Consider the following 17,038-nt stretch of genomic DNA (forward strand, 5'->3'; position numbering starts at 1 on the left):
GGTTTTAAATACAACATCTAGATAGATGTTGGTTGTTCTCTGATGTTAAGATGTCATCCAAATCATCATGAAAGATGGTGCTGAAAACTTCAAATCTACTAGCCAACTGCTATGACATGCTTTCCATTTTCATAATATTTTGTTCACATTATCAGCAGTGTCTTTATTTACTGACTGTAAGACAGTGTGAGAGCGATATCACACATGTAAAACTACAACTCCTAGAGTGCAATAGTTCGAAGCGGATGTTCGTGTTGGAGAAATTTGGCGCTGATCTATCCGGGTACTTCATTCACTTCTTCCTTTCGCGCCGGTAACTGAAGAGCCGTGCGTCCATGTGCGCATTGCCTGGGAATTCATAGACCACAGAAATACTGAATCCGAGCCATACCAGATTTAGCTATGGATCCTAACGTATTGATCGAGGCCCTTCGGGGTACCATGGACCCAAACTTGCGTGAGGCCGCGGAGAGACAGCTGAACGAGGTAAAAACTTGTGATGGTGGTGGTTGTGGCGCGGATCGGGCCTCTTCTGTTGTGTCACACATCAAAGATGGAATGGAGTCTTCCTAGCTTGTGGCTATGGGAGTCCAGAGTCAGTCCAGAACTTTGACAGATCAAAAATTCTCTTCGACATATGTATTCACCGAAACATATCAGACTTTTGCCGTTACGGGTGTAATGTCAAAGTTTCGAATTATATTTTAACATCAAGATCGGCAACTCCAAGCGAATCCACCCCGCGTATCCGCAGCTGGTTCTTTAAAAACGTGCGGGAAGTTAGCATTAGCTTCCTTGATAATTAGCTGCTAGCTACGCAGTAAAAAGGCTTGTTGGACGATGCTTGGTTTTGGCCTAGTTGATGTATCATGTTTGAATCGTTCGGAAGACAAATTATGCCACTAATACCAGTTTTGTCTAAACTAACTAAATCATGCGATCTAGTATACGAATGTAGCTAGCGTTTGCTAAAAGTTTGAAAATCTGTGATAGGAAATTGGTTAAGTGGCTCACGTGTCAAGGTGTTTTTTTAAACTGCTGACATTGCCTTGTACAGCAGTAGTGCTAACTAGCTAGCCCGTTGAATTTAGATAACTAAACTAGTTGGCCATTCAAAATGTCACCAATTGGACGAATTGACAGGTGTAACGTTAGTTAGTCAAGCTTTTATCGTCATACTTTCCTATCACTATAAATGTATGTCTAATATGGGAATAGCTAAGGATAGCATAGCCGATAACAGACCAGAGTATACTTGACAATTGCCCAATTGCGACTTCTTCCTCATAGCTAACGTTAGCTTTTCACGTCGTGAGCGAAACATGGCTAACTGTGACCATGAAAGAATTCACGCCGTCCGTATATGTTAGTCATCTATGGCACGTCTACATTTTACATGAAAAGTCGACATCTAGACAATGATAATAGGCCATGTTGCACATAACCTTATCAAATAAAATAGCTAGCATTAGCGAAAGAATATGCGCACGCGGACAGTTCATCGAATGACTCAATATAATTGATGTTACGCTAGCCGCAAAAGGTTGCTAACGTAGCGCTAGCCAGCGAACATTCACTTTTCCCTTTGGCTTTCACAAATGACGTACAAACAAAACGTTTGCCCCGTTACTACACCCTTTATTAAATGCGTAGCTATTATTAATAATTGGCATTCTTTACTTTGTATCTTGCACGTTAACTAGCGTTCGATAAATCAGACCTACCTAGCTAGTTAGCTACGTTCATGAAAGGCAAAACCAGCAAGCTAAATAATAACATAACATTAGAACAATATATGTACGGTGTTGTCGAGTAGCTGGGGTTTGAGTGAACTTTAAGTCAAGTTGTTATGTCTGTGATATGTACATATTGTGTATAATCAACTCGAACGTATTGTTAGCTAACTTGAGTTTGATAAGAGTAGGCCTGGCAAGGCTCAAAAATAAAATGTACATGAACTTCTACACTCAACAATCTGATGTTGTTTTGTTTTTCGTGACAACAGAATATACGAAGCCAATAATTTTTATCCACAGAACAAGAATGTGCAGTTGGGTTATTTGATCTGAGTCATGTGTTGTATCCAGGGAGATGTCTCGTAGTGCATTGTTATCTATAGGGAAAGGAGGGGAGGAGGCTATTTTTCCTTGCTTACGTTTGACTCATCTGAAGCAGTTATGCCTGAACAGTATTCACTTAATATAGCAAGTGATGTAAGGATGGGTGGGGCAAAGCATTGAGACCCATTTTCATTCACTTTTATGTGATAAGTGATTCTGGAAAAAGTGTGCTGCACTGTTGTGTATACTGGATATCTTAAGTTTTAACATTATTAGTTAGTGTCTAGAGAATAGGGAGAGGTGGCACTCACTGTTTGATGCAGATGCTGCAGTCTCAAAGGACAGCCTGGATGTTGGCCAGGGCCCGGGCAGGCCTTGTGGGGGTCTGCATTCTTTTTGATGTGTGTTTTTGTGGGGGGGTTACATAATATAATGTATCTGTTGCATCAAGGTTTTGGCGTCTTGGCATCCTTAAGTAGTTGTATTTGTATTAGCTACAGCTAATGGAGCTCCATGCCTCAATATAATGGTTATATGGCATTACTGTCATCGTTCAATCAATCAAATGTATTTATAAAGCTCTTTTTACATCAGCCAATGTCACAAAGTGCTATACAGAAACAAAGCCTAAAACCCCAAACAGCAAGCAATGCAGATGAAGAAGCATGGTGGCTAGGAAAAACTCCCTAGAAAGGAAGAAACCTAGAGAGGAACCAGGCTCTGAGGGGTGGCCAGTCCTCTTCTGGCTGTGCCAGGTGGCGATTATAACAGTACATGGTCAAGATGATCAAACGTGCATAGATGACCTGTAAGGCCAAATAAGAATAATCACAGTGGTTGTACAGGGTGCAACAGGTTAGCACTTCAGGAGTAAATGTCAGTTGGCTTTTCATAGCCGGTCATTCAGAGTTAGAGACAGCAGGTGTGGTAGAGAGAGTTGGAAACAGCAGGTTTGGGACAAAGTAGCATGTCCGGTGAACAGGTCAGAGTTCCATAGCCGCAGGCAGAGCAGTTGAAACTGGAGCAGCAGCATGACCAGGTGGACTGGGGACCGCAAGGAGTCATCACTCCAGATATAACAGACTGACCCTAGACACAAACTTTTGCAGCATTGTCATGTCATTTGCTTGGCAAGGAATCAAAAGGAATGCCATGCCACACTTTTTCTTACTTGCAAATAGTACATGGTAGACTTATAGCAATTCCCTAAAAACTGGGCACTCTGTATTATCCCTCATTGCAAATAGTTTAATTTCAGCCATTTAAACCTATACATCCAAATGAATAAAGCATATACATCCAAATAAACAAGGCAGGCACAGTGATCATACCCAGGCAAAATAGCAAAATTCTCTTGCTTTTCATTTTCATTTTTTTTATCTGCAGTTAGTAAGACAGACACATGGTTCTTGTTAATATGTTATACACTGTTTGTTTTGCTGATATGTAGGTCAAATACACATCAGTGTTTGATATTCATGCATCCTTTCCTGCTTTCATTTACAGGGTCACACCCAGGTGAATTTTGTGTCTGCTCTGCTGCAAGTCACCATGTCTGATCAGTTAGATTTGCCCGTCAGACAAGCAGGTGAGTTTCAGAGGATGGGTAGATGTTGTTATTATTATGATACTGTGGGGCGGGCTTCTGGGCTCTCTTGCAGATGAAAATTCACCGGAACTGAAAGGTGAGAAGGGTATCTACAACTGTAACTCAAATGAACTGAGCACGCTTTCTCAAAGATGACCCCTGCCCTGACTACCACAGCTCCCACACTGATGACACCAGTCATATTGTGAAGACTGACCAATTTCCCATGAACTTGTACATTTGTTCACCAAGATACACACATGATAGAAAGAGAAGAAAGGTGTTTTTGTTGTATATGATGCAATCTTTATTGTGCACCTTTGCAGCTTATTTCACACTTTTAGTCTGCTAGGGAGTTCTAGTGAAATTATAGTTTCTCGGTCTGAACAGTCTGTCTAGTCATTGATACAGCTGCCTTTATTATAAAATAACATTCCACATGTTTGAGATGCTCTGTGTGAGGGACCGTTCATAGCCTGTCCATGTGTCACACATGCCTCTATGGTAATGATATGCAGTTATATGGTAGGACGATCTGCTCTTGATCAGTGGCTCATTTTACTTTCATTTAATTTAAAAAGTTTGCAGTCCTCAGGTGGCTGCCAGACAGAGCCTGTCATTTTCAACCTGTTGCTAGCCTCCACACTAGCATATTAAATTGTGCTCACCCATAGTATCATGTTCAATCTTGCAACTTTGTCAGTTCTACATTGTAGTTTGCTTCAACAACGCAATAGTAATGTGACTTCCTGGAGGAAAGTCTTACGTGGCAGCAGCCCATTCTGCCTTATGCATTGGGTGCTAATCTGTGTGCCTCTTGTCAAACAGATGACCTGGATATTTCTAAACAAACCTCCAGGAACTGGTGTGTTGAGCAGGAATGCTATCCTTCTTGTGACTGTGCTATTTGTCCTGCAATAGAGCCCTGCTGCACCTGACTCCGATTCAGACCGATTGCATTAAGTTAATGCAGCTGCAGTGGTGGCACGGGATAGATCATATCTGGCATGCCATTGGGTAAAAGATGCTTAAAAGTTGGCTTGGCACCTCTTCCAAGGAGAGCCACAAGAACTTCACAGTCAGCACTTTGGCCCTAAGTGCCGTGGTAATGAGGCTCATTTGCTGTAATCTGACACGCAAAGGGAGGAGCTAAGTGATTCCGTCACCAGCTAGCAGGCAAATGCCTGGGATTCCCATAAAGGCAGTGAGATCAGACCCTGGTTCCTCCTATTGAGGACAAAAGCCCTCCTGCTTATGACAGATAATATATATTTTTTTGTCATGGTTTGTTCAAACCTGTCACACTGATATTATAGGCAATTGCATTATTTGCAATTTCAGGAATCATCTATTCCCTGCCTCCATGTGTGGGCTAGGGGGATGTTGAATCTTGCTGTGTCAGTACTGACTGGCAGGATTATGACTTCCCAGCCAGCAGCACGGCAATCACATCTGTGTCAGCAGTCTGTCTGACCCCCTATCCACCGCCTCACCCTGCCTGCGAGCCACTGACCTCAGATGCTCCATTGTGGCTCTGTAGAACAATTCACACCCGTACTCCAAATTCAGACTCACTGTCTGAGCTACAACACGAGGGGGGGGGACTATTGCAAACCCATAACTAAATTACACTTTTACACCTCTGTTCTATGACTCACTCAAGGAATTAGGCCTCTTTCTGCTGCTCTGCTCTGATTTTATCAGTTGAAGATGGTAATTTCTGCTGTAATTTCAGGGGGCAGAGGAAGGATGAATATTTGAGTGACTCCTTGCTTGGCTGGGGAGTGCTAATGAACAGGGCCAGCTAGTGTGTTGGGACTGAGAGGAGAGGTGTGAAAGCACTCCACTTACTCCCCCTGCCGACTGCTACTCCCTCTCAGCCTGAGCACATGAGAGGAGGCACAGTGAATGTGCTGGTCATGAGATCCGCTGCTGCTATCTAGGCTGATTGACTCTTTCACACCTCCCAATGTCACACTGACTCTAACAATTTAGAGATCTCCCTGATGTAAAGTGATTTTAAAGAGACGTGGGGAATATTGTGCCACTTTAACCAGCTGCAATTCCATAGGAATTGGAAGTGTTCAATTTAAACCTCGTGGTCAAAGCAGATTTTACTTCAATACCATACAATTTGCATGAATTAAATCTAAGTGGGTGGAATACCAGCTGTACATTAATTCTGCCTTAGAATTACATACAATGCATTCGGAAGTATTCAGACCCCTCCCGTTTCCACATTTTGCTATGTAACAGCCTTATTCTAAAATGCATTAAATAAAATAAAAATTCTCAGCAATCTACACACAATACCCCATAATGACAAAGCGAAAACAGGTTTTTAGAAATGTATGCAATTTTATAAAACTTATTTACATAAATATTCGAACCCTTTGCAGTGAGACTCGAAATTGAGCTTGGGTGCATCCTGTTTCCATTGATCATCCTTGAGATGTTTATACAACTTGATTACCACCTGTGGTAAATTCAATTGATTGGACATGATTTGGAAAGGCACACACCTGTATATAAGGCCCCACAGTTGACAGTGCATGTCAGAGCAAAATCCAAGCCATGAGGTCAAAGGAATTGTCCGTAGAGCTGCGAGACAGGATTGTGTCGAGGCACAGATCTGGGGAAGTGTACCAAAACATTTCTGGAGCATTGAAGGTCCCCAAGAACACAGTGGCCTCCACCATTCTTAAATGGAAGAAGCTTGGAACCACCAAGACTCTTTCTAGAGCTGGCCGCCCATCCAAACTGAACAATCGGGGGAGAAGGGCCTTGGTCAGGGAGGTGACCAAGAACCCGTTAGTCACTCTGACAGAGCTCTAGAGTTCCTCTGTGGAGATGGGAGAACCTTCCAGAAGGACAACCATCTCTGCAGCACTCCTTTATGGTAGCTTGGCCAGACGGAAGCCACTCATCAGTAAAAGGCACATGGCCGCCCGCTTGGAGTTTGCCAAAAGGACTCCCAGACCATGAGCAATATAAGATTCTCTGGTCTGATGAAACCAAGATTGAACTCTTTGAGACCAGACAATAGCTGTGCATCGACGCTCCCCATCCAAACTGACAGAGCTTGAGAGGATCTGGAGAGAAGAATGGGAGAAACTCCCCAAATACAGGTGTGCCAAGCTTGTCGCGTCATACCAAATAAGACTCAAGGCTGTAATCGCTGCCAAAGGTGCATCAACAAAGTACTGCATAAAGGGTCTGAATTCTTATGTAAATGTGATATTTCAGTTTGTTTGTAAATAATGTGCCAAAATTTCTATACTTAAAAAAAAATGTTTTTGTCATTATGGTGTATTTTGAGGGGGGGGGGGACTATTTACTCCATTTTGGAATAAGGCTGGCGTAACAAAGTGGAAAAAGTTAAAGGGTCTGAATACTTTCTGAATGCACTGTGTGTAATCCATTTTTAATAGGATCTCTAAGAAGCCTGTTTTATGTTCAGTCAGTTGATGGTCCACCTCTCTCTTCCCTAGGGGTGATCTACCTAAAGAACATGGTGACCCAGCACTGGAGCGAGGGGGACGGCACCAGCACGGAGACGCCTGTCAATAACATCCCAGAGGAGGACAGGCAGTTCATCCGTGACAACATCGTGGAGGCCATCATCCACTCCCCCGAGCGCATCAGGTAACCGACCACCCTGTGGCTGCTCAGCTCACTGCACAGAGTCGGCAGAGGGGGGATAGGGGTAGAGGTAGCTCGGATCAACCAAATTGTCTTCCAACCTTTCTCCGCTCTCTTTAACCCTTCAGAGTGCAGCTGACAACATGCATCCACCACATGATTAAACACGACTACCCCGGCAAGTGGACAGCCATCGTGGACAAGATTGGCTTCTACCTGCAGTCAGATAACAGCGCCGGCTGGCTGGGCATCCTGCTCTGCCTCTACCAGCTGGTTAAAAACTACGAGTAAGGACTCCTTGTTTTAGAGTGACCATGTTTGTGTCCCAACCATTTAGGGAATGGGGTGCCATTTGGGACAGAGACCGTATTATAGAGCTGTTTGCTATGTATTCGGGTGGTTGGTGTTTCTGATTGTGTGTTTGACAGGTACAAGAAGCCGGACGAGCGCAGTCCTCTGGTGGCGGCCATGCAGATCTTCATGCCCATGCTAAAGGACCGCTTCATCCAGCTGCTCCCTGACCCCTCCAGTGAGTCTGTCCTGGTGCAAAAACAGATCTTCAAGATCCTCTACGCCCTCTTCCAGGTACTACTGACCACATCCTTCACGCTCACCTTCTTAGAAGTTAAGTGTATATATTAGTCTGATTGTGTAGGGTATTTGTCTAAATGTGGATGTATAGCTGTAGTTTCCAGTTATTTAGCTACTTCTTCCATAATACTGGTTTTGGAGATGGGTCGATTATGATTGTCCTGGGGGAGGGCTGAGGACCATCTGGTCCATGTGGGCTGCTTCTTCTGCTGGCTGTGATGCCACTGTCATGTGGGCCACTGGGCAAGACCTGTCCCCCCACAGCATGCCAGATTGCTTTGCTGTCTAATGTCCATTGGAACGACGACAAAGCTTTTTGAATTGAATAGACGGGATTTCTCCTTTTCTCTGTCCACAGTATAACCTCCCCCTGGAGCTGATCAACCGACAGAACCTGACGGAGTGGATGGAGATCCTGAAGACAGTGGTAGACAGAGACGTGCCTCCGGTGAGGGCAGATTTACTGTGGTAGGGCAAGGAGGGAGCACAAATAGGTTGACTATGCAAATCAAGTAGCTCCCAAACAGATTAGCTGTAGTTTGTTTGCTTTATTTTATTGCTGCTAGTTGAAACAAAGCTGATTTTTATTTTATATATTTATTTTTTCCTTCCCCGTCTGCCTCACAGGAGACCTTGCAGGTGGATGAGGACGAGAGACCTGAGCTGCCCTGGTGGAAGTGTAAGAAGTGGGCCCTCCACATTCTGGCCAGGCTCTTCGAGAGGTAAGCCTACTCAACCCACCCCAGCACACTGTCACTGGTTCTACACTGAGTGTACAAAACATTACACCTGCTCTTTCCATGAGACTGACCAGGTGAAAGTGATAATCCCTTAATGATGTCACTTATCATTACATGTCTGGTGGATGGATTATGTTGGCAAAGGAGAAATGCTCGCTAACAGGGATGTAAACAAATGTGTGCACAAAATTGGATAAACTTTTTGTGCGTATGGATAATTTCAGCTCATGAAACATGGGACCAAGACTATAAGATTATATTGCGTTTATTTTTTGGTGCAGTGTATATTAACCTGTGAAAGCATCTTTAAACCCCTCCCAGGTATGGCAGCCCAGGCAACACTACCAAAGAGTACACAGAGTTTGCCGATCTCTTCCTCAAGGGATACGCAGTGGCAGCACAACAGGTGAGAGGCCAAGGCCGCTCTTGGCTTTGTCTGAGCTGAAAGATGTGTGATGCATGACTCTGTGATTGACTGAGGGACAGAAGGTTGCCTTTCAGCTGTTCCAGAGGGAACTGATTTGCCTGTCTGTTTGTAGGTGCTGCTGAAGGTCTTATATCAGTACAAAGAGAAGCAATACGTGGCTCCCAGAGTCCTCCAGCAGACACTCAACTATATTAACCAGGGAATCGCACACGCTGTCACCTGGAAGAACCTGAAGCCACATATCCAGGGCATCATTCAGGATGTGGTTTTCCCCCTCATGTGCTACACGGACAGTGACCAGGAGTTGTGGGAGGAGGACCCATACGAGTACATTCGCATGAAGTTTGGTAAGCGCCATTCTTGTTTTTGGATATCAGAGAAATATTCCGTGGTGTTAGTCATCCAAAAGGAATGTCCTGGAATCAGAGTGACTGCCTGGAAGTGATCAGTTAAAAGATTTAACTGTGTAAAGCTACTCTAACAAACCAATGCAATGTTCCATCTGATCTGCTGACTCTCTGTCCCGTCTCAGATGTGTTCGAGGATTTCATCTCTCCCACCACGGCTGCCCAGACCCTGCTTTTCACCTCCTGCAACAAGAGGAAAGAAGTGAGTTGTGGTTCTGATTTGCAAGCTGAGTCCTCCTGGTCCTGGCACGGTCAACAGCCGGCCATGATGTGATCATGGTTCCATCCCAAATGGCACCCTATTCCCTGTATAGTGCACTACTTTTTTCTATTTTCCCCCCAGAGCCCAGGTCAAAAGAAGTGCACTATATTACCCTATTCCCTATATAGTGCACTACTTTTTTTTCTTTTTTTTTTCCAGAGCCCAGGTCAAAAGAAGTGCACTATATTACCCTATTCCCTATATAGTGCACTACTTTTTTATTTTCCAGAGCCCATGTCAAAAGAAGTGCACTATATTGGGAATGGGTGCCATTGGGATGCATACACTCTATGGCCAAGTTCCTGTTTTTTTTTTTTTTTTTTTACTGGCCTCACTCCTGCCCTTATTTATGGCCCACGTCTCCTTCCTGCCCGGCCCTGTTGTGGCTCTCATTAGCGCCCTGTTGCTCCAGCAACAGTACAGAGCTGTTGGAACTGGTCTGTGGATAAGTCCAGCCAGGAAAACACTGGAAAACAAAGGAGCATAGCTGAAAGAAAGCACTACTTTAGTTGCTGTAGCTCCTTAGTCAGATGTGTTACGTATTACGGCTTTCTTTCTGTTCTAAATGTAAGGTGTTGTTTTAGCATGGAGGTAGTTCTATTCCGTTTTGGCTGTGGGTGAACAGGGTGTGTGGTGCCTGTCCATGTTACGTGCTGCCGTCTGGCTGTGTCTTACAGTCTGTGTGGCGGTGCTCACTCCACACCTGCAGCCATAGAGCCACTGGAGATCATAGTACTGACCTGTGACGTCTCTGACTCCTCACCACGGGCCAGCCTCCATACTCTCCCACAAACTCTCCTGGCTTGCATCTCAAATGGCACCCTATTCCCTACATAGTGCACTAACCCATGGGCTTTGGTCAAAAGTAGTGCACTATACATGGATTAGTGTGCCATTTGGGACATATCAAAGGTGCTTGACATTAATGTGAAGCAGTTATCCAGGATACACAGAGAAGCAGCACATTTGACTGAATGAATTTCTTTATTCTCTAGGTTCTTCAGAAGACCATGGGCTTCTGTTATCAGATCCTCACTGAGCCCACCTCTGACCCCAGGAAGAAGGACGGAGCGCTGCACATGATTGGCTCTCTGGCTGAAATCCTGCTCAAGGTGATTAACCCAACACCATCTGCTATCTCCTCTTTTCTAGTTGACCTTTGGTCTGACCACATACTCATCAGATGAGGTAGCTGACTCAGCATGTAACTATTTTGCCAATTTGTTTTATTACTTAAGTTTACTTTATGGATCCCACATGGCAGTCAAATATATTAATGAAATTCATGGTTAACAAAAATGCGTTTTTCTTCCTCTCCCCCCAAACAGAAAAAGGTCTATAAAGACCAGATGGAGTTCATGCTGCAGAACCACGTCTTCACTCTGTTCCGTAGTGAGCTGGGCTATATGAGAGCCAGAGTAAGTGTCACGTTGCCAGATCATTCTGGCCCAGGGCTCCAGTGGGGAGAAGGGGAGAGCATTTGTATCAAGAATATTAATGACAATGATTTGGTAAAACACCAGTGCTTTCTGCAAGTTCTGCTTTCCCTCATTGCAGTGGCTTTTCAACTCTTCACATCTTGATAGTTCTAGATAGAAATTCTAGATTTAGGAGAATTCGGCAAAAGTATAGCCAATTTGTTCTGGTGTTTCCCCATAGGCCTGTTGGGTCCTGCATTACTTCTGTGAGGTCAAGTTTAAGAGTGACCAGAACCTGCAGACAGCCCTGGAGCTGACCCGCCTCTGCCTGATCAACGACAACGAGATGCCTGTTAAAGTGGAGGCAGCCATCGCCCTGCAGGTCCTCATCAGCAACCAGGAGAAAGGTAGCTAGCTATCTCTCCACTGTCAGACTCAGAAACACACCATTAGTGTATATGGAGTCTTTGCTGTATAACATTAATACTTATGTTCTTCTTGGATCCAAATGATATAGCTGGTTATCACTAAGTGCTCCTCTGTCATGTTTTTCTTCTTTCCTAGCCAAAGAGTATATCACTCCCTTCATCCGGCCTGTGATGCAGGCCCTCCTGCACATTGTGCGTGAAACGGAGAACGATGACCTCACTAACGTGATCCAGAAGATGATCTGCGAGTACAGCGAAGAGGTCACGCCCATCGCCGTGGAGATGACACAGCACTTGGTGAGGAGTGTGTGTGTGTGCTCAGTACCTGACTCATAAAAAGGCCCTGCGCAGGAAGTCGTCTTCCTTTGATCTGTTTATGGTTCCGTTTGTCAGCCATGGAGAGAGGAAATAAGGTCCAATTACCATCTCTCCTAGTTCCATGTTGGTCCGGTTTTAAAGACCCTGCTCTCAGGGAAACCCACTTATGGCTGTTCCCATCTCTCCTCAGGCGATGACCTTCAACCAGGTCATCCAGACGGGGCCTGACGAGGAGGGAGGGGACGACAAGGCGGTGACAGCCATGGGCATCCTCAACACTATCGACACACTGCTCAGTGTGGTGGAGGACCACAAAGAGGTGAGTACAGCCATGGCATCCTGTCCGGGGAGTCTACTTGTACATCAAGCTGTCTCACGCTACAGAAACAGGATATGGGCTCCTGCCCTATTGGCCATTCTGGTTCAGACAAGGCATATTTACTTACATCCATTCAACCAAACACCAACTCAGTACAGCAGCTTCCCTCCCAGCTAAAGTCATAGTGCTGCCTGCCAACACACTTCCAGCTGTCCACCCGCTCCTGGAAACACACGCTGTTCTCTCTTCAAAGTGCCTTGCAGGCTAATGCCTCTAGAAATAGCACTGTGGCTCTCTGCCCGTACGTCCGCCGACGCACAGGACCCGTGGAGCTTGGAACCAGCCAAACCAGCAAATGTTGGTCAACAGTTAGATATGTCTTATTGGTATACTACTCATGGTCGTTGACTGTGTAAAGTAAAGCGATCAGCTGTTGACTTGTGATGGGGTTTTTTTATTTTGTTTTTATGTGCCTACCCACAAGCATTTGGTTTTCTGGAAATTACTTGCACAATGAAATAATGAAATATACTCTTGCAGCACCACATGTATGTTCATGGTGAATCTCTGTGCGTGTGTGTTCCAGTGCACTAACTAAATGAATGGGGTTTCTGTTTTAGATCACCCAGCAGCTGGAGGGTATATGTCTGCAGGTGATTGGCACCGTCTTGCAGCAGCACGTCCTGGGTAAGTCTCCCTTGCTCTTCCTGTCCCACCACATTCAAACCGGGTCCTCCCGTCTCTCTGACACGCGCAAGTGGGTGAGGTGCCTAGAGTAATTTACGTGACTGCCTCACTCTGTGGGGGTTGTCCTATATTTACCTCTGACACCCAGCCTGTGTGTATGTTGATTTTCAGAGTTCTACGAGGAGATCCTGTCTCTGGCACACAGCCTGACCTGCCAGCAGGTGTCCCAACAGATGTGGCAGCTCCTCCCCTTGGTGTTCGAGGTCTTCCAGCAGGATGGCTTTGACTACTTCACAGGTATACTGCTCACCAACCTGCTAGTCTCAACTGCCTGTTATGGTGATTTGACTATTATATTGACACAGACTATATTAAATGGGGAATGTGACTATTTCAGACATGATGCCTCTCCTTCACAACTACGTCACGGTTGACACAGACACTCTCCTGTCTGACACTAAATACCTGGAGATAATCTACAGCATGTGCAAGAAGGTACAGTAATTAACAGCAGCTGTGCAATGTGTTCACACATTATATTGGTGGTGTATATTTTTGCTGGTGTGAACAGTTTGATAATCTGTTGTCCATGCAGGTTCTGACTGGCGATCCAGGTGAGGATCCAGAGTGTCATGCAGCCAAGCTGTTGGAGGTGGTTATTCTGCAGTGCAAAGGGCGCGGAATTGATCAGGTAAGCGTCTGGCTTCTACACTAAATCTTGTATGGCTATGACTGTATTCAATCTTATTTAAGCTTGTTGAATATCAAAGTAACTGCTTTTGAGAAGCACTGTAGTATACATTCACCTTTGACTTTTTTGCCGCTCCTGCAGGTTGTTCCCTTGTTTGTGGCGGCTGCGCTGGAGAGGCTGACGAGGGAGGTGAAGACCAGTGAGCTGAGGACCATGTGTCTGCAAGTGGCCATCGCAGCCCTGTACTACAGCCCTCCTCTGCTGCTCAACACACTGGAGAACCTGCGCTTCCCAAACAACACTGAGCCCATCACCAACCACTTCATCTCCCAGTGGCTCAAAGACGTTGACTGCTTCCTGGGGTAAGACCAGGAAAGATGCTCATGTTTAATATATTTACAGCTCGTCTGGTTTCTCTGGTCCCCCATATAGTTTGATATTAAATAGAGAAAACATGTGCAGTAAGATATTTTATGTTATCCCCCCAGGCTCCACGATAGGAAGATCTGCGTGCTTGGCCTGTGTGCTCTCATTGACTTGGAGCAGAGGCCCCAGGCTGTCAACCAGGTGGCCGGCCAACTGCTTCCCGCAGCCATCCTGCTCTTCAACGGCCTCAAGAGGGCCTACGCCTGTCAAGCGGAGAACGAGAATGAGGATGAAGATGATGATGAAGATGGAGAGGAGGATGAGGAGAATGGTACTGCATTTTATTTATTTTTTTACTAGGCAAGTCAGTTAAAACAAATTCTTATTTACAAGGAACAGTGGGTTAACTGCCTTGTTCAGCAGCAGAACGACAGATTTTTACCTTGTCAGCTTGGGGATTCGATCGGTTACTGGCCCAACACTCTAACCACTAGGCTACCTGCCACCCCAAATTTGTGCTATCCTCTGAAATTTGTGCTGTCCCATTGTCACTCACCTATTTTAATCTTCCTACTATAGTAAATAGATAAGATACAGCTGCAAGGAGCACTTCAATGGTAGATTGTTTGAGTTGTGTTAGTAGATTGATCAGTAATAATTGCATCCATTGTGCCTTTCCTCAGTCGAGCTGGGCAGTGATGAGGATGACATTGATGAGGAGGGCCAGGAGTACTTGGAGATGCTGGCCAAGCATGCAGGAGAGGATGGGGATGATGAGGACTGGGATGAGGACGACGCAGAGGAGACTGCACTGGAGGGCTACACTACAGCTGTAGATGATGAAGACAACCTGGTGGATGAATACCAGATCTTCAAGGCCATACTACAGAGTAAGGAGACCACCTTTCAGGCACACAAAGCTAGTGATGGGTCGTCAAGTTAAGGACACAAATTTGATACAAACAGTGAATAAGTGTTTACGCTCAATCAATAATATTACGAAACATATTTGTGAGGCCTGTTATTTACAGTGCATTATTAGTACAAGCTCTTCAGTGATGATACGATGACGAGTCGGAACGGGACTCTGTCTGTCTGTGGTCACTGTGTCATGGTCACGTTCTGTGTCTCTGGGTTCAGTTCCCCACAGCAGCGTGTTCTTAAGTTGAAGACATTGAGGCATTTGTCTGAGAAGGTTTAAAAACACAATACAAACAAGATCTCGGTATTGAAGATATGAATGCAATATGTTGCATTTATTATGCTTACCGGTAAGTGTAATTAGTACCTAAAAGGGGAGGGAAAAACATAACTGTATTTCTCCAACTCAGATATTCAGACCCGTGACCCAGCATGGTACCAGGCACTCACACAAACCCTTGATGAGGAACAAGGAAAACACCTGCATGACATTGGCACACTTGCCGACCAGAGACGGGCAGCACATGGTAAGTAAATGTTTCCCCGTCATACAATTAGACAGCTGTTAATTTTTATTTAATTGTTTTAATTTCATAGGAAATAAACACTTTCCATGTTTGGCCTGTTGTATAATTGCCCTATTTTCGTCATTCTAGAATCCAAAATGATCGAGAAGCACGGCGGATACAAGTTCACAGTGCCAGAAGTGGTGCCAACTAATTTCAACTTTGGAGGCAACGCTCCAGGAATGAATTGAGTCATCCCTTCTCCCTTTTATTACTCTGACTGATTGTAGTGAAGTGAAAAAAGCTTGTGTTGTTCCCATAAGTAGTGGTTCCAGAACTGGTTCTTCTCACTGACTCTTCAATCTGACTATCAAATTGGAAATAGCACCAGAAGAAGTGGGAAGACAACCAAATGCAACAAATGGCTGGGAAAACAAACCAAGAACTTGAGCTTGAAGCAAGAGAAAAAAGAAGCTCTAAACAACATTGTCTTCTGGGATCCAATGTGGAGGATACAAGGACGGGGACTTCCTTTTTTTTTCTACCCACTAAAACAAAACGGGAGGGCTCAAAGATTTGAAATTGATAACGGGACTAAATGTTTAATCATTTTCACTGTTTTGGCCAAAAGGCTGTGCGTGATAGGATTATACCTCTGGCAGTAGTGTTGTCTACGTTATTTTCTGCATTAACAAATTCTCATGTTTGTTATGTGTGTATATACAAGCCAAGGTTCTTGATTTTTAAGTAGCCTTGCTAAAACAACCAGAGGCATTTGTAAGGTGTCTAGTGTATTCATATGTAGCATATTGGATACTTCATAGCACTATGTGATGCCTAATCTCTGTAAATTAATGACTAGCACTTTCATATTGTTCAGGTCTCCTAGCCTTCTGTATCAGACTGCAATTTTTAAATCAATTAAGACCATTTAAAACACAAACTGCTGTAACTTTGGTTACGGTGTAGAATAATGAGTGGCATCACTTTGCTGCTAAAATGGAAACATTCTTGATTCCTAAAAAAAGAGAATGCTCTTGGTGTTCAGTTTCGATACAAGAGGTGTTGTGAGCACTGAAAGTCAATTGGATACTTCATTGAAGCATGTACAATTGGACTTGATCGTAAAGGTCTCAAGCATCTGGTTGGTGTATGGATGAACCATATATATACACACACACACACCAACATATTAAAAAAAGTTAAGTTGGATTGCATGCATTTGACTGTTTACTAACAGCTACACAGTTGTGCACTCAGTCATTTGATTTGGAGCCTATATTTGAGTGATTGTCTGTATACTCTGTCATATCAGGTGATATGTAATCTATTTAGAACTATGCTGCCAGCTAATTATAATTCTAGTTAATTTGCTACTACGGGTTCGAAGGGTGTCCTGTCCTCCTTGGCTAGCGTTGATCACTCCCACTAGTAGAGCTTTACAGTGTCTACATTATCAGTGACCGATATAACTGCATACTGCGCAGCACGATATAGACGAACTAGAACGTGGCCATAAACTTGCTTCAAACTGCATACCGTTTTCCTGGATCTGGGTAGTTTCATTTAACAGACACTGCTGGCTAATGTCAATGTATATAAAATGCATTACAAATACCCTTGAGTTTGATTCAACTGCATTGCCCACATTACCTCGCTTGACTTTA

At 44.4% G+C, this 17,038-nt stretch overlaps 1 protein-coding gene and 2 non-coding genes across 3 annotated transcripts; all 3 read left to right on the forward strand.

Moving 5' to 3' along the window:
- The first annotated feature begins 280 nt into the window (after nt 1-280).
- On the forward strand, nt 281-16,988 carry LOC129854423 (importin-7). The gene is made up of 24 exons (XM_055921463.1): nt 281-486; nt 3,567-3,648; nt 7,140-7,293; nt 7,419-7,577; nt 7,719-7,875; nt 8,240-8,329; nt 8,509-8,603; nt 8,943-9,027; nt 9,161-9,395; nt 9,581-9,657; nt 10,713-10,829; nt 11,046-11,135; nt 11,377-11,542; nt 11,700-11,860; nt 12,072-12,200; nt 12,821-12,887; nt 13,059-13,184; nt 13,285-13,382; nt 13,483-13,578; nt 13,720-13,940; nt 14,067-14,275; nt 14,628-14,834; nt 15,276-15,392; nt 15,522-16,988. The coding sequence occupies exons 1-24, from the start codon at nt 403-405 to the stop codon at nt 15,620-15,622; spliced, it is 3,123 nt and encodes a 1,040-aa protein (XP_055777438.1). The 5' UTR covers nt 281-402; the 3' UTR covers nt 15,623-16,988.
- Nucleotides 10,334-10,511, forward strand: LOC129854648 (small nucleolar RNA SNORA23). Its single transcript, XR_008759355.1, has one exon. It is a non-coding gene; the product is annotated as a small nucleolar RNA SNORA23 (small nucleolar RNA).
- Nucleotides 14,995-15,140, forward strand: LOC129854646 (small nucleolar RNA SNORD15). Its single transcript, XR_008759353.1, has one exon. It is a non-coding gene; the product is annotated as a small nucleolar RNA SNORD15 (small nucleolar RNA).
- Nucleotides 16,989-17,038: the final 50 nt, after the last annotated feature.

This window comes from Salvelinus fontinalis, chromosome 4, assembly GCF_029448725.1.
Source record: "Salvelinus fontinalis isolate EN_2023a chromosome 4, ASM2944872v1, whole genome shotgun sequence".
Lineage (NCBI taxonomy): Eukaryota > Metazoa > Chordata > Actinopteri > Salmoniformes > Salmonidae > Salvelinus > Salvelinus fontinalis.